The sequence below is a fragment of the Pyrus communis genome, chromosome 6 (assembly GCF_963583255.1).
Source record: "Pyrus communis chromosome 6, drPyrComm1.1, whole genome shotgun sequence".
Taxonomy (NCBI): domain Eukaryota; kingdom Viridiplantae; phylum Streptophyta; class Magnoliopsida; order Rosales; family Rosaceae; genus Pyrus; species Pyrus communis.
The window spans coordinates 19,892,185-19,916,850 of record NC_084808.1 but is presented as its reverse complement, the minus strand read 5'-3'; the positions used below and the strand labels follow the sequence as shown (position 1 = coordinate 19,916,850).

The 24,666-nt window shown below is 38.7% G+C and overlaps 2 protein-coding genes across 2 annotated transcripts; both read left to right on the top strand.

The window, feature by feature from the left end:
• The first annotated feature begins 326 nt into the window (after positions 1-326).
• On the top strand, positions 327-2,659 carry LOC137737954 (putative pectinesterase/pectinesterase inhibitor 28). The gene is made up of 2 exons (XM_068477543.1): positions 327-1,535; positions 1,766-2,659. Exons 1-2 carry the CDS (start codon positions 524-526, stop codon positions 2,461-2,463), a joined length of 1,710 nt encoding a protein of 569 aa, XP_068333644.1. The 5' UTR covers positions 327-523; the 3' UTR covers positions 2,464-2,659.
• A 3,757-nt stretch (positions 2,660-6,416) lies between these two features.
• Positions 6,417-8,628, top strand: LOC137737876 (probable pectinesterase/pectinesterase inhibitor 21). The gene is made up of 2 exons (XM_068477449.1): positions 6,417-7,606; positions 7,787-8,628. The coding sequence occupies exons 1-2, from the start codon at positions 6,577-6,579 to the stop codon at positions 8,473-8,475; spliced, it is 1,719 nt and encodes a 572-aa protein (XP_068333550.1). The 5' UTR covers positions 6,417-6,576; the 3' UTR covers positions 8,476-8,628.
• The last annotated feature ends 16,038 nt before the right edge of the window (positions 8,629-24,666 follow it).

The following is a 24,666-nucleotide window of genomic DNA, read 5'->3' as shown; positions in this document are numbered from 1 at the left end:
CTCTATGGCAGTCCACGATTAAAGGAGATAAAGAGTTAAATATTACCATTAACCAGAGAAAAAGTGGATAACGTACTCGGACAATATAATTAGGCGCTAATTAGCCATTACCAAGTGTTATTAAGTGTGCCCTATTTTGGACAATATCCATACTTGGAAGCATGATTGACGACCATGCATCTATGTTGTCCGGATTCAGAGATTGAGTAATCTCCTACCTTACCATTTTTAACAGAATTAACTGACACTCAGATATTTGTGGTTTAGGGTTCCTTATAAATTCCACCACCATCCTACCATTCCAAACAAAACCAGAGCCACAGGGGCACCGAAAACGCTTCCCTCGAACAAGAAAAGCCCCGACAGCGCTCTGTAGCTCACTAGAAAAAGAAAAAATAATTATAAAAAAAGAAAGACCTTTCTTCTTCAATTAATTTTTTTTCTTTCTCGATCATACGGGCGTTTCTAGCACTGTTTTTTTTTCTTTTCTTTTTTGGTATTACTTTAATTTACATCACTCAAGATGGCAGCTAGTGAAGCAAAGAAGAAGAAGATAGCCATCATCGCCGTATTGGTTGTACTTCTGGTGGCGATGATAGTGGCGGTGACGGTGGGTGTCAAAATGGCCAAAAAGGGCAACAAGAAGCCTGCCAAGGTTGGTGCGAAGAAAAAGGCCATCGAGACCATATGCCAGCCCACCACCTACAAAGAAACCTGCCAAAGCAGCCTCGAAAAGGAGGCAGGTGACACCACCGACCCAAAGGACCTGATCAAGGCCGGGTTCAAGGTGGCGGCGGACAAAGTTAACGAGGTGATCAAGAATTCGAACACCTTGAAAGAGCATGCCAAGGATCCAATGACCAGCCAGGCTCTCGGCGTGTGCAAGGAATTGTTGGAAACCGCAGTTGAAGATCTCCTCGGCGCGGTTGATAAGATGGGGCCATTCGATGCTAGCAAGATCGATGACTACCTTGCAGATCTCAAGGTGTGGCTGAGCGCCGCCGTCAATCACCAGGCAACCTGCCTTGACGCGTTTAAAGACACCAAGGGCGAGGCCGGCGAGAAAATGAAGGGCTTTTTGAAGACAGCGCAAGAACTCACCAGCAATGGACTTGCCATGGTCTCGGAAATCTCTCGTCTCGTCGGTTCTCCTAAATTGAACTCTCACCGTCGCCTCATGTCCTCGTCAAAAGGCGGGCAGAGAAATAGGAATTATAAGCCAGTGCCAGGGTGGATGAGTGATCGCGATCTGGATCTCTTGACTGCCACTCCGGAGAGCTTGAAGCCCAACGTGGTTGTGGCTAAGGATGGGACTGGCAAGTACAAGACCATCAACGAGGCCTTGAAGGAGGTCCCACAGAAGAGCAAGGAGGCCTTTGTGATTTATATTAAGAAGGGAGTGTACGAAGAGACTGTCATCGTTGACAAGCAAATGACCAATGTTGTGATGATTGGTGACGGTCCAACCATGACCAGGATCAGCGGAAGCAAGAGCCACGCGGATGGTATCACAACCATGAAGACCGCAACCTTTGGTACGTAACACTTAACCTATTCATTCACCAAATTATTAACGGATGTTACACTACAAAAAAAAATCTGACAATAGCCATTAACACGTCACAGAGGTGGGATAAAATTACGAACATATTAGTAACCCTAGTGGTCAGTTTATATTGGTTACTGGATGGGGTTGAATTACGATTAACTATGCATTCTAACTCTACCTCATTTTCTCACCCTCGTCAACACTTCGTTCGTGCAGCCGCACTTGGAAACTATTTCGTTGCCAAGGGAATTGGGTTCGAGAACACAGCAGGACACGTAAAGCACCAAGCCGTGGCACTGCGTGTGCAATCCGACTTCTCCATCTTCTTCAACTGCCACATGGACGCATACCAAGACACCCTCTACACCCAAACCTACCGCCAATTCTACCGCGACTGCACCATCACTGGTACAGTAGACTTCATCTTCGGTGATGGGGTGGCTTTGTTCCAAAACTGCAAGATGGTGGTGAGAAAGCCAGGGGAAACACAGGCTTGCATGGTGACAGCACAAGGCAGGACCGACCACAACGAGATCACCGGCATTTTCCTCCAAAACTGCACCATCACCGGTGAGCCAGATTACATGGCTGTGAAGGATAAGAACAAGGCATACTTGGGGAGGCCATGGAAGAACTTTGCAAGGGTAGTTGTGATGCAGTCATCGATTGACGAAGCCATTGCACCTGAAGGGTGGACAGAATGGTCTGGTGAAGAATACCACCAAAACTGCTTCTTTGGTGAGTACGGAAACACGGGTCCTAGGGCGGACGTGACCCAAAGGGTCAAATGGTCAACTGTCAAGAGGCTCACTCCTGATCAAGCTGCGGCTTTCACCCCTGCTAGGGTGTTTGAGGGTGATAAGTGGGTAAAGCCCAGTGGGGTTCCATATGTTCCTGGCATGATGCCCGTGTAATTCCCATGTGAAAAGCTTGGGACGCCAATTTTTTCATATGAAAATCTTACAAGACCAATTTTTCATATATAAAACAAAAGACAAATTTACATCATAGAGTATATCGTCTTGTGATTTTGTGGAACACCTTTTAATCTCATTGCAATTCATTTGTCTTCACATACGAATCTGAGTTATGAAATCATTTTTTTAAACAAAGGGGATGGATACGGCCTTTTTCTATTTTATAGAGATCCTGTGACAAGTATATGAGACCCTCTTTCACGTAGTCTTCCAAAAAAGAAAGCAAAAAAATTATTTTGGACAAGTATTGATGTCATAAAGCGAAACCTACAGCAACAATTCAAGCAAACTTTAAAACACACTCATTGTCAATCAACAAAAATCTTCATCACTTTTACAATATATCATTCAATAACAACCAAAACAACAACAAATTTTATTTCACTAAGTGAGATCAGCCGTATGAATCCTAAAACGCCACCGCGCTTGGTTTTGCTCCAAGTCTTTCATGAGTTCCAAGTACTCCGTATCTTTTCTTAAAGTCTTTGTCTAAATCCTCCTAGGTCTTCCTCTAACCCTTTTGCGCTGAGTCTCTGTCTCATAATCGCATTTTGTAACTATACCATATGTAGGTCTTGGTTGCTCGTGTCCAAACCACTTTAACTGATTTTCTCTCATCTTATCTTCAATTGCAGCCATTCCTAATTGACCTCAGATATCCTCGTTCTTAATCTTGTCATTTCCCTTGTGTCTACACATCCAACGAAACATTTTAATCTCTGCTACACTCATTTTTTGCACGCTTTGATATTAGACCGCCCAACATTTCGTGTTATAAAGCATTTCTAGTCTTATTATCGTCTTATAAAATTTCTCCTTGAGCTTAGTGGCATGCGATGATCGTACAACACACCTAATGCACTCTTCCACTTCATCCATCAAGCTTGTATTTTATGGTTGAGATCTAAATCCAATTCCTTTCTTTTATTTTTTATTTGCAAGATAGATACATGATAACGAAAGTGTTCACTTTTTAGTACTTTCTAGTCTCCAATCCTCAACCCTATTTCATTTGGACCCCCATTCTACTGAACTTGCACTCCATATAGTTTGTCTTTGACCTACTTAGGTGAAAACCTTTAGATTCCAATACTTTCCGTCAAAGATTAAGTTTCGCATTTACTCCCTCCTACGTCTCGTCTATCAACACTATATCATCTGTGAAAAGTACACACCAAGGAATATCATCTTGAATATGTCTCGTTAACTCATCTATTACCAACGCAAAAGGGTAAGACTTAAAGGTGAGCCTTGGTGTAATCCTATGGTTATGAGAAAGCTTTCAGTTTGTCCTTTTTGAGTTCTTATCGCAATCCTTGCTCCATCATACATGTCATTTATTGCATGTGTATATGTTACTCACATCATACTCATTTCTTCTCTAGAATCCGCTAAAGGATATCTTTTAGAACCCTACCATCTACTTTTTCCAAATCTAGAACAACCACGCGAAAGTCCTTTTGCATATCTCTAAATCACTCCATCGATCTCTATAAGAGATAGATTGCCTTCATAGTTGAGCGCCTTGACATAAACCCAAATTGATCTGAAACTCGTGTTTCTTGGCTCAATCTATGCCCAATTACTCTCCCACAAAGCTTTATTGTATGACCCATTAACTTAACACCCCTATAAATAACAACCAAAAGAACTTCAAAATAAAAACCATCATCAAATAACCAAAACTTAATTCAATTGAGAGATAGTATAATTAAAAACAATTTTAGATAGAGGTGGCATTTTGGACCCAACCAGTTAACCCGACCCAACCCAACCCGGTAAAATCAATATTTGGGTGGAAGCTTAACAGGTCGGGCTATTAATGGATGAACTCGCTAATCATCCGTTATTTTATAGGTTATTTCGGGTTCACCCGCGAACCCATTAACACCTGTTAATTGAGGGTGTTTATGTAATTTCATTAAAGAAAAACTAATCCCTATTTCCTTCTCAAATCCGTTCTCTTCCTGTCCTTCTCCGAGCAAACTACAACATCCGTGCAGTTCTGCAAAAACCTAGCTCAGGACCCCCAACCATTATTCTCATTCTTCGTGGTTTTGTACCACACAGTTCCACAGTCGTGTTCTCCCAGTAGCTGAAGCATCACAATTCGACCGATGGCCAGGAAGCACCTGTTGAACACCAAGAGAAAGCATCCGTGCGATTCTCAGGTCGGTAGAACTCCCATTTTTCATTTTCATCCATTTATATCATATTTCCTTTTCAATTATATAAAAATTGAAATTTATGAGTTATTTGATGTTTGGAGGTTTTTTTATAGAGTAGGATTCTCTCCCCTCTCTTATATTAATTTTTTATAGAGAGGGAAAGACAAAATAGAGAATGTGAGAGGAGAGAATGGAAATTTTTTATTATGTACATTCACAGGGATGAAGAGAGTGGTTATGTTGGATTTTTGGATCAGCGAGCCTGTTGGGGGCCCACTCTAAAAACACCGATAATATCCCCAACTTTATCACATGCCCAATTTGTCAAGTGTGAGCTTTTATCATAAAATGCCTCGATATTAGTTAGAGTGAGGTAATCATATTTAAATCCATTATTTTCTTTTGCACCCACCGATGTGGGATTCCAACACTCCCCGTCACGTGTAACCTTCACATGTGGAGATCCACACATCGGCAATTGAAACTCAGAGGTCGGCTCTATGTTAAGAGTGCAAACTTGTTTTCTATGGAACTCAAAGGCTGGCTCTATGTTAAGAGTCATGGCTTGTTTCCTTCTTGGTGACAAGATCGTTGGCTTGCATGGGCCCGAACTTGGCTCTGATACCATGTTGGAATTTTGTTAGATCGACGGGCCCGGGAGACCCCACTATAACAACACCGATACTATTCCCAACTTTATCACCTGCCCAATCCGTCAGGTGTGAGATTTTATTATAAAAGGTCTCGATATTAATTAAAGTGAGATAATTATATTTAAATCCATTATTTTCTTTTGCACCCACCAATGTGGGATTCCAATAGGTTATGGAGTAGGTGCTCAACTGGTCCCTATCTTGGCTCTGCAGCAAGACGGGGCTCAAACATGAGGGGTGGAAACCGCAATCAACAATATGGTTGGCAGCAGTTAACGTTTAGTCTGATCATTATAATTTATTATGACATGCACCTCCTTGGTCCAAGGGATATGAGCTCGATGGTTTAGCAAGTGTGATCCCCAGGGTTCAAAGAGAAGCATCATTGAACCGCTGCTAAATAATTTCTACAAGATGTGATTGATTCATATGCAAAATATTCTCAAACCAGAGTTACGTTCTAACTTCTAACTTATACCCGTTAATCTGTTACTTAGAAACAATATGCAGAAAAGCGGGAAATTGTCGTACGAATTGTGTTTGAGTTACTTCTGCAAAAGAATATAAAATAAAAATAAAAATAAAAAATGTTAACGGTTGTTAACGGGTTAAAAGGGTAACCTGTTAAGTTTAACAGGTTGAATTTGGACGACCCGTTAGCTTAATGGGTTGAGTTTGGATGACCCGTTAGCTGAACGAGTAGGGTTAAAACCAATCTAAACCCAATAAAACCGACCCGTTTGCATATCTAGTTTTAGACCCGGTGATGGAGCTCGCACGGAAAAAATGAAAAAAAAAAAAACTATTTACCAAACATTTGTTTTTTTTGAACAAAAGTTAGCTTTTTTTAGCCATGTATCAATTGGTAATCCACTTTTGAAGGAGTCATTGTTACGCATTACCAATCATTTGTATGCCCCAAATTTGAAAATAAAAAAGAAAATGAACGACCTTTGAGACCAATGATCTCTCCACCTCACATTTCCTAACAGAAGCAACCGTCATTCAGAGCTACTACCCTTATAAATACCTCATGACTCCACACTTTGGAAAGCAGGGGACACAAAAAGTAGTATTATTCAGTGCCCCAATAAGTGACCCCAACAGCTCTACAGCAACTCACCTGAAAAAGAAATCTTCCTTGTTTCTTTTTCGCCACCAGAATCTACATAAAAAATAAAAAAATATATTAGTTAGATTTTTAGTTATTTATATATATTAATTCAAACATGGGCGGAGCAGATGGATCTAACAAGAAGAAAAAGTTCGCCATCATTGGCGCCTCTGCCCTGATTCTGGTGGCAATGGTAGTTGCTGTAACTGTTGGGGTCACAGTATCACGCCGCGGCGGAGGGTCATCCGACGGCCACACCTCCACGTCCACAAAGGCGATCCAGGCCATTTGCCAGCCCACCGACTATAAGAAGACATGCGAGGAAAGCCTGTCAGGCGCGGCCGGTAACGTCACCGATCCCAAAGAGTTGATCAAAGTAGGGTTCCAAGTCACCATGGACATGCTCCGCGGCGTCATCGAGAAGTCCACCACGTTGAAGGATTTGGCTAAGGACCCAAGCACCGGAGATGCACTCCAAAACTGCAAGGAGCTCCTGGAGTACGCCATCGATGACTTAGGTGACTCGTTTGACAGGATTGGGGCCTTCGACATGAGCAAGCTCGATCTTTACGTGGAGGATCTCAAAGTGTGGCTCAGCGCTGCCATGACATACGAGCAGACTTGCTTGGATGGGTTCGAGAATACCACTGGTGATGCCGGTCAGAAGATGAGGGAGTTCTTGAAGACATCGCAGGAGCTCACCAACAACGGCCTCGCCATGGTCGACCAAGTTTCCACGATGTTCGGGGCTCTTAATGTCAAATCCGGCCGCAGACTCCTTGAGGCTACAGCTGGAACTGTTGCGAAGAAGTTCCAGAAGGCTAAGGTCATTCCTGCTTGGATTGATAATCGAAGGCTCGACCTCGCTACCGCCACTCCTCAGACGCTGAAACCCGATGTGGTGGTGGCCAAAAAAGGGGGTGGTAAGTACACGACTGTCAACGAAGCCTTGAAGGATATCCCCAAGGACAACGCAGTGAAGGTCTTTGTGATTTATGTTAAGGAGGGAGTGTATGAGGAGCATGTCCTGTTTGATAAGCACATGACCAATGTCATGCTTATAGGAGATGGCCCCACTAAGACCATTATTACCGGTAGAAAGAACTTTGCAGAGGGTACCAAGACAATGCAGACTGCCACAGTCGGTAAGTCAATTTTTTTCCTCTCTAATCAGACATAATGTTATTATCAAACTATAAATTAAGACATTCAATCTGACGTGCATGCTATATTGCCATATTTTGTACGAGGTCATTCAAACATGATTCTACTTTTATCAATAGTTTAGATTCAGAGTCTGGTTGGTATGTACGTTATATATGTAGGTGTTGTGGGAGACTACTTCATTGCCAAGGACATTGGATTTGAGAACACAGCCGGAGCTGTCGGACACCAAGCCGTGGCTCTACGTGTACAGTCAGACTTGTCCATCTTCTACAACTGCAAGATGGATGGGTACCAAGACACCCTATACACCCAAACTCACAGGCAATTCTACCGCGACTGCACCATCAGTGGAACCATCGACTTCATCTTTGGTGATGCTGCCGCTGTGTTCCAAAACTGCAAGATGATCGTCAGGAAGCCACTCGAGAACCAGGCCTGCATGGTGACTGCCCACGGTAGACTGGACAGACGTTCTCCCTCGGGTATCATCCTCCAAAACTGCACCATCTCTGGCGAACCAGGCTACGAGAAGGACCTGAACAAGGCATACTTGGGCAGGCCATGGAAGAACTACGCAAGAGCAATCGTCATGCAGTCCCAGATCGATGACGTGATCGCTCCAGAAGGGTGGATGGAATGGATTGGATCAAACAATCACCAATCTTGCTGGTTCGGTGAGTTTGGCAACAGGGGACTCGGTGCCGACCAGACCAAGAGGGCGACATGGCGTGGAATTAAGAAGCTTACCGCTCAGCACGCCGCGGACTTCACCGCTGGGAGGTTCGTGTTCGGTGATAGATGGATTCAGCCTAGCGGTGTGCCCTATGTCGCTGGCATGATGCCGTAAGTGTAGATATATAGAGCCGTTAGAGATTAATCTTATATTTTTAAATAAAGACAAAAAAATTGTACTATTCTTATATGTAATAAATCAATTATAGCATTGTAATCGAAAAATCAAAAATTAAATTAATTATAGCGTATATACTTTGATAACGTACTGTCAAGGCTTTTGCATGAGTTGTTAATTATACCATTGATACCATTGATTAGTTTGCATTCTTGATTAAGGATATTCCTTGATAATATTAAGGATAATATAATATGAGTATACCTTAAATCCTTCAAACCCCTAATCCTTGACCCTACAACCACGAGAATATTTCAGTGTACCCGTAACACGAGCACATACAATATGCATAATGACATATGGCGTATTGCCCCGTATTCCGAACACATTGTAAAATTTCTCTACAACCAGTGTCACTCGTACACAGTACTCCTCTGCCCATGGGCGAAACAACTCTTCCAAACACCCAGTACTCATCATAATAGAGCACTACAAAATTTCTTCTTCCAACTTGAAATTATAAAAATGTCCACCGAGTCCAAAATAAGAAAATAAATAAAACAGTAGTGGGTGTAACCATGCCACACCGGCTAGATCGAATGTACTGTTGGAGTTTGACAAGAATGAGAAGAAGAAAATATGCGCCTGAAAAACTAACTCGAGCTAGTCTCACCCAAGAATTCCCCTCTGTTAAATGAAATGATATTGATATTGGAGGTACAACTCCTCTCTCTTTACACCAATAAACAAGGTTGCGCATTGTGCATCAGCACCCTTCTTCTGTACATATATTGGAGCTCTCTCTTGACTCAATGATCGGCTCCATTTTGGGAAGTCCTAACCACTTCTACATTGGAGGAGATCTATTATTCTCCTACATCGATGCTTAAGAACTCAGAGGTTAACTTTCTCATTGTGAGTCCTAACTTTCGTTTACATTGGGATACTGTTGCCCACTGGTGAGTACCCAACATATTAACCAAATATTACATATTAAATTTTGGATAATGTTAGGGAGATCAAATTTTTAAACCAAATAATGTGTCATCAATAGAAAATAAGCATGTTAACCAACATTTAAGTAATAATTCAATTGTCAATATGTACATCATTTGGTTTACAAAATTTAGTTTTGAAATTTGGTCTCCTAGCATTACCCTTAATTTTTTATAACAACTAGGACATTAATTTAACACTCTCTCTTATTGTCTAATTTGCTACCAAAAAAAAAAAAAGGAAAAAAAAGGGAGAAATGTTAAGGAGACTATCTCTAAGTAGAACTCTCCATAGACTCTCCACCACTTTACAGTTTATTATTAATTTTTGTGTCAACATTATAAAACTTTATGTCATAAACATGAGATGAGAGACAGTCCATAGAGAGTCTCCATAGCATTTCTCAAAAAAATTAATAAATAAATAAAAAAAATTAAAAAAAAAAAAAAACAATTCGCCGACAAACTATTTTGGTTGGCTACGCTCAGAATTTGTCGGGGTGTATATACAGTGACAAAAAATTACATTGCGAGATTTGTGCAAAAAGTGCCTCCCTAAGGATTTAGATTGCGAGTATTTAGTCGTTAGAGTAGGCTTTTGTCAACGAAAAGCTTCGTCGTTGTAACAACCCGTCCCGGTTTTGACAAATCAAAAAAGGGTAACTTCGTAATTTCACTTTGGGTGGGATTTTTTATTGTTGGTTTTGTTTTTGGGTCCTAATAGGTGTGCCAAGGGGCCCACCCCTGAATTTTGGTCCCCCAGGCCCAACACCTCTCTCTCCCTCACCTTCCCCGAGTTCACCCCTTCACTCTCTCCCTCTCTTGGACGAACTCTCTCACTCCCCCTGATCGACACACACGCACACCAACCTTCGAACCCACACCCCACAGACACCAACCCTTAAACCTAGGACCTTCTCTCTTTCTTTCTCTCTCTCTCTCTCTCTCTCTCTCTCTCTCTCTCCATCACGTCCGGGAAGCTCCAGGGCACCCAGAGGACACCCAACCCCGGTCTAGTGAGCCGTGGGTGTGCGAGCTCAAGTTCGGCCACCTTTGGCTGTTTCACAGTGAATGTAACAAACACTCCCTCTCATCTCTACCTTTATTTTGGGTGTTAGATCGTAGGTTAGTTTGGTCAATCGTCGTTCACTAGAGCTAGGGAGGCTTTGACCTTAGTTCCCGAAGAGAAATGGGTCTTCGACCCACACCCGGAGCTCAAGCCCATTAAGCCTAGAGCTTTTGGGTGGGCCTTCAAGCCCAACCCATGTTTAAACCCTTAGTCCACCAAACCCTTTCGGAACCAAGCCCTTAGGGTCGTATAGAATTGGGTCTTCGAGCCGTTGCATCCGAGCCTAACCCATTGAAATCCCAACCCATAACCCTTTTACCCTAGGCCGGGCTATCCAGCTCAGGCTTGTTGAACCCAAACCCAGAGAGAGACAGGCCCTTGGGGCATCCAACTTTGGCCTCTGGGACAGGTCCTTGGGGCATCCAACTTGGGCCTCCGGCCCGATAACCTCAAACCCAAAACCTTATTAGACCCTAGGCCTTTGGGCCATAGAACCGGCCTACTAACCCTCAGCCGGACCCATTAACCCGATCTGACGATTGACTTAGTCAATGCTGACCATTGACTTTGACCGTTAACGTTGACTTTTGTTGACTTTTAATAGAGTTTTTGTTCCCAAATTCAATCGTTTTAATAGAATTTTATTAATTGGACCCTTTATGTGCTTAGGGGCAATTATTTGTGGCTTTTCCATCTTCGCTAGTTTGCGTGGCTCTTCAGCGGTGAAGTATCTGTGAGTGGACCCCTTCCAAAATGTATATTTTAATAGTAGAAATGCATACATGAAAAGCATGATTTAATGGTTACGTTTCATGAAACGTTTTATGAGTAAATTAGATTTACACTTTATGATTATCATGCTTTGCTGAGAATATTTTGGAATACCATACTTTATCAAACTTATGTTCTTTGTAGTATATATGATGGATGACTATATGCTATGAAGATGCTTGTGAGATATATGTATTTATGTTGGAAAGATTATATTCAACGTTTTGTGATTATCTAGTGGTCACTATTCTATGCAGATGCTTTTTGAGATATATGTATTTATGTTGGAAAGATTATATTCATCGTTTTGTGATTATCTAGTGGTCACCATTCCACCTTCGGGCGATGATACTTATATTGCCTTCGGGCGGGCGTGTGTAGGGCACTGTTCTGTGTGTATGGGAGATGATACTTATATTGCCTTCGGGCAAGCGTGTGTAGGCACTGTTCTGTGCATATGGGCGATGCTGGTACCGCTAGTTAGCACATTATATACGAGATGTGTCTTACGAAAGGTTTTATGGCATGCTAGGGTTTTCGGCAAATCTATCACCTATTATGCTATGAGTTTTCATAAAACTTTGGGGGATATTATGTTGATAACTGTTTCAGTATTATATATATATATATATATATATATATATATATATGGGATAGGATCAATGGACAAACATTTTGACAAATATTTTTACACTCTTTTTAAACCTTTAGATCACATGACATCCAAGGGCTCTTATTATTCATTAAATGACATGGATGCTTATGTGAATTTTAACTAACATTAAAGAAAAAATAAAATGAAAAGTCATAAAATCTGAAATGAATTAAAAATAAAATTAACTAGGAAGAAACCCCATGAGCGTGCAAATAAAATGAAAAGCCATAAAATCTGAAAGGAATTAAAATAAAATTAAATGAGAAGAAACCCTATGAGCGTGCAAACAAGAAAGGAGTAGAACTCCATTGCATCTTCTCTTTGCCGATGGGTCTGCAACCTCTGCAATCCTTTACCATCGCAAGAAGCCGCTGAAGAGTCAATCTTTGTTGTTGACCTTCAACAGCAGCCATAGCTGCACCAGCTTCCTTTCCCAATATTGCAACGCTAGACTGCAGCTCCTGAAGCTTGGCTTCAGCAGCTTCTAGTTTCATGATAATATCAACATTACCTGCAGAATCCCGTACTTTGGCCTGGCGTCTGGAAACATCTATAGCCTATCCCGATGCAAGTTAGTATATATAGACAAATCTGAAGGAGTAATAAAAAACCAAATTACAAATTACGACAAAGCTTCAAGTGATGGAGTTCTACTTCTTTCTCTTTGCACGCTCATAGGGTTTCTTCCCATTTAATTTTATTTTCAATTCCTTTCAGATTTTATGGTTTTTCATTTTATTTTTTTCTTTAGTGTTAGTTAAAATCTACATAAGCATCCATATCATTTAATGAATAAATAAGAGCTCTTGGATGTCATGTGATCTAAAGGCTTAAAAAGAGTGTAAAAATATTTGTCAAAATGTTTGTCCCTTGATCCTATCCCTATACATATCAACTTGGTCCACTCATGTTTGTTTTGCACCCCATCATGACTTAGAATTGAGGCGCATAATCCCAGTGTCAAGCCACTCTCGCATCGGCATCTTCGAGTCATCTCGGTGTAGGACCCACTCCTTTGTTCATTCAATTTTATATTATTTCTTTTTAGTGTTCTAGATTAGTTGTATACTCTAAACACGTTCCCCATTTGCATATTAATTATATTTAAATTTATAAGTCTTATTTCTTTCTAGTTCTCATGCATCCAAATATGGCTTTGTCACCTTCGGGTGCCAGCCAGCATATGCCTACCCTGATGTTTGGGAGAATATCAGGGTTGGGCGCATGTCAGCCATCACGTGCGACAGTTCAATTTTGTCGTCTAGGTCTTGACAAATCGATTTGTCGCTAAAGGAAAATTAGCGGACGAAATTAAATTCGCCAGGAAAATTTCTGGGATCTAAAAAAAAAATTAAAAAAAATCCATGATTGAAACAAAAAAAACTAGATCATTTAATTGACAAATGAAACAAAGTTGAATTTCATACATAAGAAACTGATATGTATGCCAAAACATAAACAAAGTTTACAAAGTGTTATAATGACCTAAAGGATCTTGAGAGTCTCTTTCCATTTGAAATGCAGCATGACACATCGCTTTAGAGTCATATGAAATGGAGCACGAGCATGATACATCGCTTTACGAAACCTGAAATATATGCACAACAATCAATTGAATGAAAAATTTGTCTCAATCCCAAATGACAAATACTAAGGGAATTCTCTCAAAAGTGACTCTCTAAAAACTTTCTATCATCTCACAGTTTAACATTATGCCAATATTATAAATCACTGTGCTAAAAATATGAAATTGCAGAAAGTCTATAGAGAGCTTCACTTTTTAGATAATCCTTTTAGCATTTCTCCACCCAAATTATTTTCTAGATCATGAAACTAATCGACTTGCCATAAGTTCCTCATTTACAAAGCTTTATATAGGTATTCTTACAAAAAAAAAAAAAATGCTAATCTTATCACATTTTTCATACCATATTTGTATTATCTTTCTAATAGAGATGTGACCCACGTTATGTTGGTGGTCTAACTCTATTAGAAAGATAGTACAAATATGGTAGAAAAATATGATTAAATGTAACATTACCCTATAAAAAATGAAAACAACAAATTAATTATGTTGAAGAACGAGAAACTATGATGGTAGTACCTTTACATCAAGCCAAGTATTTGCAATGAACTTCCACAATGTCACAGGAGCAAGGATTTGGTGCTTTTGAGTTGGCACTGAAAGCAATCGTTCCAAAACTCGAGAATATGAAATAAAGGAAGCATTTTCAAGCCTGGGTTGACGTAGCTAGGTTTCTCTTTTCATGTTTTCTAACAAAGAGAATGATAATGTTAGGGAGATTAAATTTTTAAACTTAATTTACAAACTAAATGATGTGTCACCAATAAGAAATAAACGTAAGAGTATGAGTATATATGATTCTTACAAGTCTTGGGATAATTGATATTATAAAGAAGTCTAAATCATGTTGACAAGAGTTAATCCAATCATATTGGTATATTGAGGATTCTTGTGTTTGCTCGTTTAGGACTCATACTAATACAAGGAATGCAGTCTTGTATTCCTTGTAGGATTGTTATAGGGCAATTCATGTCTTGTAGTATAAAACCAAAAGCCCCTACTCTCACAAAAATACGCTCTTATTGTTTCAATTACCTATAACTTGAAGAGCATTGAGTTTTGCAGAGAGGAGAAGGTTGTGTGTAGATTCGTCCTTGTCTTCTTCATCCATGAACATGTCTGTGTTAAACTTAGAAACACAGCAACTTTTCAAATCAATTTCATATCTCAGGCCTTACGGGAAGGCTTTGTTATATACACTACAACATACAAACTTTACAATTTAAAATACAAGTGACTGCACGCCACACATGCAGCAGCACCATCTGCTGTCTTCTGACAGCACACATAGGAAAGACTTCGTTATCAGTCTGCAGGTATGTATTGTTGAGAATACTTCAGTATTTGTATATATAGAACATACTTGACACAACGGTTGTGATTTAGTTGGTTAATTCTTGTGTTCTTGGCTAGTGTATTAATCTTTTAAGTCTAGTTTACTCTTACATGTAGTATCAGAGCCAATGGATTTTTCAATTAAGTTCAATCGCAAATTGGTTCTTCAATCAACAAAACTAATTGCGAACTAAGTTAAAGAAGAAGTCTGTTTATTGGTTTTATAGGACAAAGTAAAAGTAGCGATTTATTGTATTTAAATTTTTTTTTCACCATTTCTGATCCAATAGGGAAGATACTCTTGTTCTTCAATATGGGAAAGAGTGATCTTATTCTTGCTTGCTTCTTAGGAGATCAATAAAGTGATTCAGCAAAACACATTTATCTTAAACATCATAGTTCTAATTTTGAAAATTATTGTTTTCGCTGTGTTCATTATGATGTCAGCAAATTGAGGTAAATGTGGTTTCTTAATCTTTATATGAATAAAGATGTATTCTGATCAACTAATTATGTTGTTAAAAACGATAGAACGAAGATCGTGTTATCTTTCTGATTCTTCATATTGATATTGACTCATTCGTTGTTTTATTGTTTTCTATTTTAATTGAAACTGAAATATGTATCTGCATTGACAGTTGTCTCTTCACTGATGAGTTGTTTAATCCATATATGCTTTTCATTCATGATGAAACATCTATATATATGATCAAGTTGGTTCATATCAGTGTGTATTAAGTGAAAGTAGATTGAAATCAAGAACTTTTGATTCTCCTTTTGAGATTTCAATTTTGAACTTGTCTGTCATTTCACTTAATCTTGCAAGTGTGCCTACTCTGATTGGGGAAGTAATTACAAGAAGTGGAGGCGAGACATTGGTTTATTGTTGTCTCTCAATGATATGGGGTCCATGGGAATCTGGAGTGATGGCAATCAGCACGGATGGGTCTCGATCATTGATGGATAATTTGTTTCGTTGATTTGGGGTCGAGACATCTCGATTAGGTCAACGAATATGGGTCCAGTGATGCACTCAGGTAATTCAATCCACTATTTCATGCATGGTTAATTGTTCTTTTATATGCATGATTATAGTGTGATGAGTTAGAGCATGATGAAATAGGGCTTTTGTTATTTTGAGTATGCTTGTTTATACATACATACATACATACATACATACATACATACATGCATATATATATTATGAAGGCATGATTAAACTCAAAATCCTTATATAGATGCCAACTTGTGATTTATGTATAAGATGTTTGAAATCATCTTTTGCTGCATATAAAAATAAATAAAAAATAAAAAATAAATTGTGTAGCATTTGGTTTATATATACTCGTCTATTTTTAGTAAAGAGTCTATGGTTATGATTAAATTGGTCTTGGTGAAGGATAAAACTTGTTCATATACAGCACCTATTGTTCTCTTTTGTCTGTTTGGTGTTGGGACATATATGATGAATCTCAATTGGGGATGGAATCATTTTGACTGCACGTGTACTCCATAAATTGATATTGTCTGAATGAATTTTGGCAAGAATATATGCTCAATGACTAAGTGGTTCTAAATATTAAACTAATGGAATTTGGATGGCATTATTTCTATTTATGATACATAAACTAGGTGCATCAGTATTGGTTCGAGTATCATGTAGGGAATTTCTTGCTAATTGAACATATATATGTGAAATATGTTTTGGGTAGAATCGTTATTGTGCATATATGGTGGATCTGCATACATTGGTGTAATTTAGGATTTATTTTGTAATGATCTTATTTTCATTAGTTGAACCAAATTAGATTTGGTGGCAATATACATTGATCTTAGCCTTAAAAATTTACTTGTATGATTATATAGGTCAAGCTATAAATTTTGAGAATTAGCTTGTGTCATCCATATACAGGGATGATAAACAAATTAGCTTCTGTGAGCAGTTGTCTATATTTTTGTACAACACAAATTGACCTTGCCGAATGCATATTGATTTAATTTATGAATTCATAAGAAAGCATGTGCTTATTGTATTGTGAAAATCATGGAGTTTAAGATGCATGCTTATTGTAAATGTATATTTGTGATTTCATTTATAACACATGCTTTCGCTGTTATGTTTTGGTTGAAATCACAAATAGGGAGGAAGATGAACTTTGAGGTCTCCAAAAGAAATAATGGTCTTGATTATCTCATTTTAATCAAGACATATTGTTGTGATATATATCCAGACATTATCAAGATTTGGTTGATCTTGCTCGATGGATATTGAACTAGATATTGAACTAGTCAAGATCAAATTGAATGAAAAAATATTGTGCTTGCTATTCTAATTTTGATTGTTGTTGAAACTGGTGATTTTGGATTTATGTGAGTGAAGTTTTTTCGAATGGATTGTGACTATCTTTTGATACATAGATTGTTTGCATAATGGTTTAGGTGTATATGACTAAACTGAGATTAAGCACTTGGGGAGGAATCGAGAACCAATTGGTTCATATCTCCGGTTTCTTTATTGGCTGTGTAGTACATTATGCTTATGCTTAAGTGAGAGAATCATATGTTTGAATGTAAGCATAAGGCTATTTAGGCCGGCCATTATAATTCATTTGGATGCTTGAAAACCAGTTTATGGTTTTATTGAAGCAATTGGTTGAATTATTTGTGTTACTTAATTTGTTTAAGTAATGAGAATGATCCTATTATGTTCGATTAGCTTTCAAAAGGAAACGAATTTGGTTTCCATATGGATTCTAATTAGTCATTCATTGTATTGGAATGATTTTTAACTTGGTTGTGTTAAGTATGGTCTAGATAAGTGGGAGCAAATTGGTTCACATAATTACAGAGTGCAAATTAAGTATGTTGTGATTTTTGAGTTAATTTTGCGATGTAACAGAAAAGATTCTTAAATTCAATACTTTAAAATGCATAGGTAAGTTGTATGTGAGGTTAAGCTTATGTTATCCAAAAGATTTGGTGATTACTGCTATGAATGTGATAAAGAAGTTGATTGGATCATAATTGTGCTATTCATACAATTATGAATAATTTTAAGTTGACAGCCTACTGTCAAGAATGTTTGGTATTTTTTATATCAATTTTGGGCTATATGAGTGGGAGTAGACGTCTTGGTTTACTCTTGAGCTTAGATACATTTCTATGAACATGAACTGGACATTGTGATTTGTAAGTTAAATCTGTATTTTGTGTTGCAGAGGTAATTATAAATTCATTGTTTTGGTTTGTGTCTATGTACTAGTGTGTTGTTGAAAGACTTATGTGATCACCTTTATAATAATTTGAAATGATTATCTGTTATGATGAATCATACTCAAGTGGGAGAATGTAAGAGTATGAGTATGATTCTTACAAGTCTTGGGATAATTGATATTATAAAGAAGTCTAAATCATGTTGACAAGAGTTAATCCAATCATATTGGTATATTGAGGACTCTTGTTTTTGCTCGTTTATAGGACTCATACTGATACAAGGAATGCAGTCTTGTATTCCTTGTAGGATTGTTATAGGGCAATCCAAGTCTTGTAGTATAAAACCACAAGCCCTTGCTCTCACAAAAATATGCTCTTATTGTTCCAATTATCCCTAACTTAAAGAGCATTGAGTTTTGCAAAGAGGAGAAGGTTGTGTGTAGATTTGTCCATGGCTTCTTGATCCATGAACATGTCTATGTTAAACTTAGAAACACAGCAGCTTTTCAAATCAATTTCATATCTCAGGCCTTACGAGAAGGCTTTGTTACACTACAACATACAAACTTTACAATTTAAAATACCAGTGACTGCGCGCCACACATGCAACAGCACCATCTGCTGTCTTCTGACAGCACACATGGAAAAGACTTCGTTAGCAGTTTGCAGGTATGTATTGTTGAGAATACTTTAGTATTTGTATATATAGAACATACTTGACGCAACGGTTGTGATTTAGTTGGTTAATCCTTCTGTTCTTGGCTAGTGTATTAATCTTTTAAGTCTAGTTCACCCTTACAATAAACACTTCAATCTAATCATCAACAACCATGTCATTTGATTTGTAAATATGGTTTAAAAAATTTGGTCTCCCTAACATAACCCTAAGGGAAACATACCCAACCTAATGTCAACAAGATATGACTTGGACTAATATGGAAAACATACCCAAACCCAAGTCTGGTTGCTCCCTCCATAAAACTACAATATAAATCAATATCCATGAATAAGCATTAGCCAGGACAAGTTACATTACATTCTCATGGCAATTTAACCTAGAGATTCAAAAAACAAAATATAAAGGCAATTTAAGAGGCAGCATCCAAGTGATGATAATATCCTATGAAACGGGAAAGCATTCACATTCACAAGGCACAAAGACAAGCTTACCAGAAAATAGGTGGAAGGTCTGCATAAAGTTGAACTCAAGATAATAGCTCAGGAAGTACTTTTTCCACTTAATTAACCTACCAGCAGCAAACACAGACTAAGATTAATATTAAACCAAACACCGAAATAGTGTCATTCAAGGAAAGATCTCGTCCCTCAACCAAACTCAAAGAATCAGTAAGCATGTGTATTAGCTAATTAAATGTTCAAATTCGTTGAATTGGTTCAAGAACCAAAATTAAGGGTCCTCCAAATCAAAATCCACCTGTAATCGGAGAAGGTGCAGAGACCCAGTGGAGACTGAAAACTGCAGAGAAATGAAAGGAAAACTTTACTGGTGCAGCGCCAACTGCAAGGAAGACAGAGCATAGAGGGACATGAGGGAGTGACATCGCGGAGGAACTCCGACGGAGAGAAGAACGGTGAAGATGGTGGAAGAACTCGCGATGAAGAGCCACGGAGATGACAATTCGACTGAGAAAGCAAAGGGATTTGGTACACTAGTGCGTTCAGACTTCAAAGGCTAATAGGGAATCTTTGGGAGGAAAAGAAAAAAACCTGGAGGGTATTAATAGCGCCTTTTTTTTTTTTCAGAACATCTAACGACAGCCCTAAAGACTTGTGGCTTGGAGTTCCTCAAAACGAAGTAAGTTTAGTCGTTGTTTGTCGTTTCCTAGCGATCAAGACAATTAATTTCGTTGGCAAAAATATTTTTTGTATTGGTTGTTGATCTTCATTAGATTGTGAAATTCGCTCTTTAGCAATGCCTTTAACAACTTTTTTCCTTCCTTTTTTTTTTTCTTCTCCTCTTCTTCTTTATTGGAAGTAGTCCAGTGGTTTATTAAGGTTTCCTGAATATTAAGATAGGTTACGGTAAAATTGGACAATAAGGGTTAGGGCAACTACTTAAGTATGTTTCTTTTGGGTATTGTCGTTCTCTAAAGGGTTAATAGTCAGTTCTCTTTTCTTGTGATCAGTAACAATTTGTTTAGGAGTCTAATCTAAGTTGTCAACTCCTTAATTCAAGGAGCTGTTGTTTATCTTCCCTAAGCCGCATGTTATGGCTTAAATCAAGGAGAGTCAATCTCCTTATATATTGTTGTACAATTGTAATGAAGTCATAATGAAAAATACAAAACAATCTTTGGAAGTCAATATGGTATCAGAGCAGGAAAATTAACTTGCTTTTGCTTTACTACTATCCGAGCGTGTTTAATCTCCAAAATGGCTGAAGATAATCTTTTTGGGTCTGAAGCTGAAAGTTCACCGGTTCTTTTCTTCGTGAATTTGCCTGAGGTGGATGTCAACCCAAATCAAAGATTAAGTTCAATCTTGTTGAATGAGTTTAATTACTTGCCTTGGTCGAGAGTAGTATCTTTTGCCCTAGGTGGAAGGTCCAAGTTAGGATTCATAAATGGAAGCATCGAAGTTCCTGATGCTTCCTCACCAACTTATGAATCCTGGCTTAGCAAGGATCAGCTAGTTATGTCGTGGCTCCTGAATTCCATAGAATGTAAACTAGTTGAAATATTCAGTTACTCTGAATTATCACACCAGCTATGGGAGACTGTCAAGGAAATGTATGGCAATCAGAACAATGTTGCACGCGTTTTCCAATTAAAAAAGGACATCTCCAACCTGCAACAAGAAGGTAAGCCCCTTGTACAACTTCTAGGTAGCATGAAGAGCATGTGGAATGAGTTGGAAATATATCGTCCTCATATAACCAATGCAGTTTTGCTACGAAAGAGGGCGGAAGAAGACAAGATATTTCAACTCTTGTCCAGTCTTGACTCAGAATATGAAGACCTACGAAGCCACATACTCATGAACACTGAACTTCCTTCCTTTACCAATGTATGTGCAACAATTCAACGTGAAGAAGTAAGGAGGAAGGTCATGAACATTGGTACAAAGGCCAATGTAACTGAAGCAAGGGCCTATCTAACCAACAAGAGGAAGTACAAAGGGAAGCATCCAAATTTGAAATACTAACATTGCAACTACACTGGTCATGTTAAGGAGACATGCTGAATTTTGCATCCAGAATTAAAGCCTGATTTCATGAAGGACAACAAGGGTTTACAGAGGTTGAACCGTACTACACATCGAGCTAACCATGCGTCTGCTTCCACCTTCAATGGGTCTGACACATTCAAGAACTTCACAGCAAATCTAGCTGCACTTATAAATGAGTTTACATCGTATCTTTAGAGCAAGAAAGGAAGGGTTGGAAGTGTCCGAATAGACAGCGTTGAAGACGGAAACTCGACAGCTTTGCTAGGCAAGTTTGAGGGTTTCTTGGCAGACACGGAACACATACCACAATAAGCCCTTAATGTAAATATGTTGCATGATTTTTGGGTTGTAGATTCGGGTGTCACTGACCATATAACCAACCATGTGTCTAAGTTTCATAAGTTTGAAAAATTATCAAAACCTTCTCAAGTTTCAATTGCAAATGGTGAGAATGCAAAGGTTTTAGGAAAGGGAAAAATCAACTTAATGTCTGATGAAATTGAGTCGGTTGCCTTATATGTTACATCCTTTCCATTCCAACTCCTATCTGTGGGAAAAATCACCAATACCTTGAATTGTTTAGCCATATTCTCTCCTCACAATGTCATTTTTCAGGACTGTGCCACCAAGAAGATCATTGGTGAAGGGTTTTATCTAGATGGTCTCTATTACAAAAGGGATATAAGTGCTATAATCCCCAACTGAGGAGATTGATTGTGTCTAAAGATGTTCAATTTTGAAACTACAAGTCAAGGGGAGTGTATCTTTGATTTTTTTTCCTCTACCAAGAATCGAATTTGATGCTTCAACAAATAGAGGTCCCAGCCATGTCAACATTGATGCATCACTCACTAAAAGTAGCAATGAAGGCACTCACTCTGATGGTACAATGGTGACAATCAAGATGATCTTCACGGTGTGGCTCAAGACATGAACGAGTGTGAGACAACCCTCATGGCCCCACGACGCAATCCAATGCATGACAGACAACCTCCCACAAGGTTTCAAGACTTCGTCACCTACAAACCCAAGCATCCAATCTCCAATTGTGTGTCGTACCAAAATGTGACTCACTCTCATGCTGCATTCTTAAGCACCATTTCAAGTTACAGTGAGCCTCAGAATTTCCATGAGGCTACCAACAAAGATGTGTGGAAAAAAGCAATGCGAGAAGGACTTTAAGCTCTAGACCAACACAAAACCTGGAGTATCACCAAACTTCCAAAAGGAAAAATGGCAGTGGGTTGTAAATGGATTTATAAGATCAAATTCGATTCAGATGGGTCAATTGAAAGGCATAAAGCAAGGTTGGTGGCTTGGGGTTTTACTCAAACATTCGAGGTCGATTACAAAGAAACATTTGCACCTGTTGTAAAAATGAACTCAGTTAGGGTTCTATTGTTCGTGGCTGTTAATAAGGGATGGTCCATGTACCAAATGGACGTGAAGAATGCATTCTTGCATGGTGATCTCGAAGAGGAAATCTATATGAAATTGCCACCAGGGCACCCTTAAAGCAATGAGCCTGATTTAGTGTGCAAATTGCACAAATCAATTTATGGACTAAAACAATCTCTTCGAGCTTGGTATGCCAAGCTAAGCTCAGTTCTCACTAGTGTTGGTTTCAAAGAAGCAATGCCAATTCATCATTATTTGTTCGCACTGGAGCTGTGGGCAAATTGGTTGTGTTGATCTATGTTGATGACTTAATAATTACAGGTGATAATGCTGAAGAGATCTTCAAACTCAAACAGTCACTCAGACAAAGGTTTGCAATTAAAGACCTAGGGGTATTGAAGTATTTCCTTGGCTTAGAGATGGCAACTTCTCACAAAAGACTATTTCTTAATCAAAGAAAGTATGTCATGGATTTGCTCAAGGAAGCTAACATGAGTGATGCTAAACCTGCCATTACTCCTCTTGATAGCAAGATCAAACCTAGCTTGGAGGGCACGCCACTCACCAATGTAAGCTATTATTAGAGACTTGTTGGTAAGTTAATTTACCTAACAATCACTAGACCTGACATCACATATTCAATGAGTATCATAAGCCAATTCATGCACTCTTCCACAATCAATCATTTGAACCTTGTTAAAAGGATCTTACGCTACTTAAAATGGTATGTGGGTCATGACATCATCATGAAGAATGAGAACACATAAATCATGGGGTATTGCTATGCCGATTGGGTAGGAAACGCAATCGATCGTAAGTCCACAACTGGCTACTGTACCTTTATCGGTGGAAACTTGGTCACCTGGAAGAGTAAAAAGCAAACTGTCATCGCAAGATCAAGCGCTAAAGCTAAGTATCGTGCAATGGCCTCAACTGCGTGTGAGCTGATATGGCTAAAGGGTCTTTTGTGTGACCTAGGTGTGTTTACAACTTTCCCTATGTCCTTATTTTGTGACAATCAAGTAGCCATGCATATAGCATCAAACCCAGTGTTTCACGAAAGGACGAAACACATTGAAGGTGACTGTCATTATGTTCAGGAACAAGTACAGTCGCAAGTGATTTAGACCCATTATACAAGAAGCTTCGATCAACTGGCCGACATCTTCACAAAACCCTTACCTTCGCATTAGTTTCAATGACTTCTGTCCAAGCTTGGATCCATAAAACTTCTGGATCCAGCTTGAGGGGGAGTATTGGAAGTAGTCTAGTGGTTTATTAGGGTTTCCTGAATATTAAGATGGGTTACGGTAAAACTAGACAATAAGGGTTAGAGCAACTACTCAAGTATGTTTCTTCTGGGTATTGTCGTTCTTTAAGGGGTTAATAGTCGGTTCTCTTTTCTTGTGATCAGTAACAATTTGTGTAGGAGTCTAATCTAAGTTGTCAACTCCTTAATTCAAGGAGCTGTTGTTTATCTTCCCTAAGCCTCATGTTATGGCTTAAATCAAGGAGAGTCAATCTCCTTATATATTGTTGTACAATTGTAATGAAGTCATAATGAAAAATACAAAACAATCTTTGAAAGTCAATATTCTTCATAAGTTGAAGGTGCAAACATGGGAATGGGATGAACGCATACACTTCTGTCGTTTCCTTCACTGCCCTTGTTGCCCTTGATTTTTCTTTTCACATAAGGGAGTTGTTCTCTTCTTTTCTTCTTGACATGAGAGAGATTTTCCTTAATTTCTTCTCTCTTTGTTCATACTTGAGGTTCTAATTGAGGATGAGCCATGTGTCCTCCTGGTGTTGCTATATAACTTCTTTTTCTTCAAGCTGGTAACGAAACATGTTACTTTTGTTTTACACGTTTCTGACTCATGTCTTCTCTTTTTTCCTCTTTCGAACTCTGCTGATACCATGATAAAATTTTAACAAAAAAAAGAAGAAGAAGAAGAAGAAAAGAAGCTCAATGGTC

Excerpts from the sequence above, each read along its gene's own strand:
- LOC137737954 (XM_068477543.1), top strand. The coding sequence starts at position 524 with ATGGCAGCTAGTGAAGCAAAGAAGAAGAAGATAGCCATCATCGCCGTA. Across the intron at positions 1,536-1,765 it reads CATGAAGACCGCAACCTTTG|CCGCACTTGGAAACTATTTC; the intron begins GTACGTAACACT and ends TCGTTCGTGCAG.
- LOC137737876 (XM_068477449.1), top strand. The coding sequence starts at position 6,577 with ATGGGCGGAGCAGATGGATCTAACAAGAAGAAAAAGTTCGCCATCATT. Across the intron at positions 7,607-7,786 it reads AATGCAGACTGCCACAGTCG|GTGTTGTGGGAGACTACTTC; the intron begins GTAAGTCAATTT and ends TTATATATGTAG.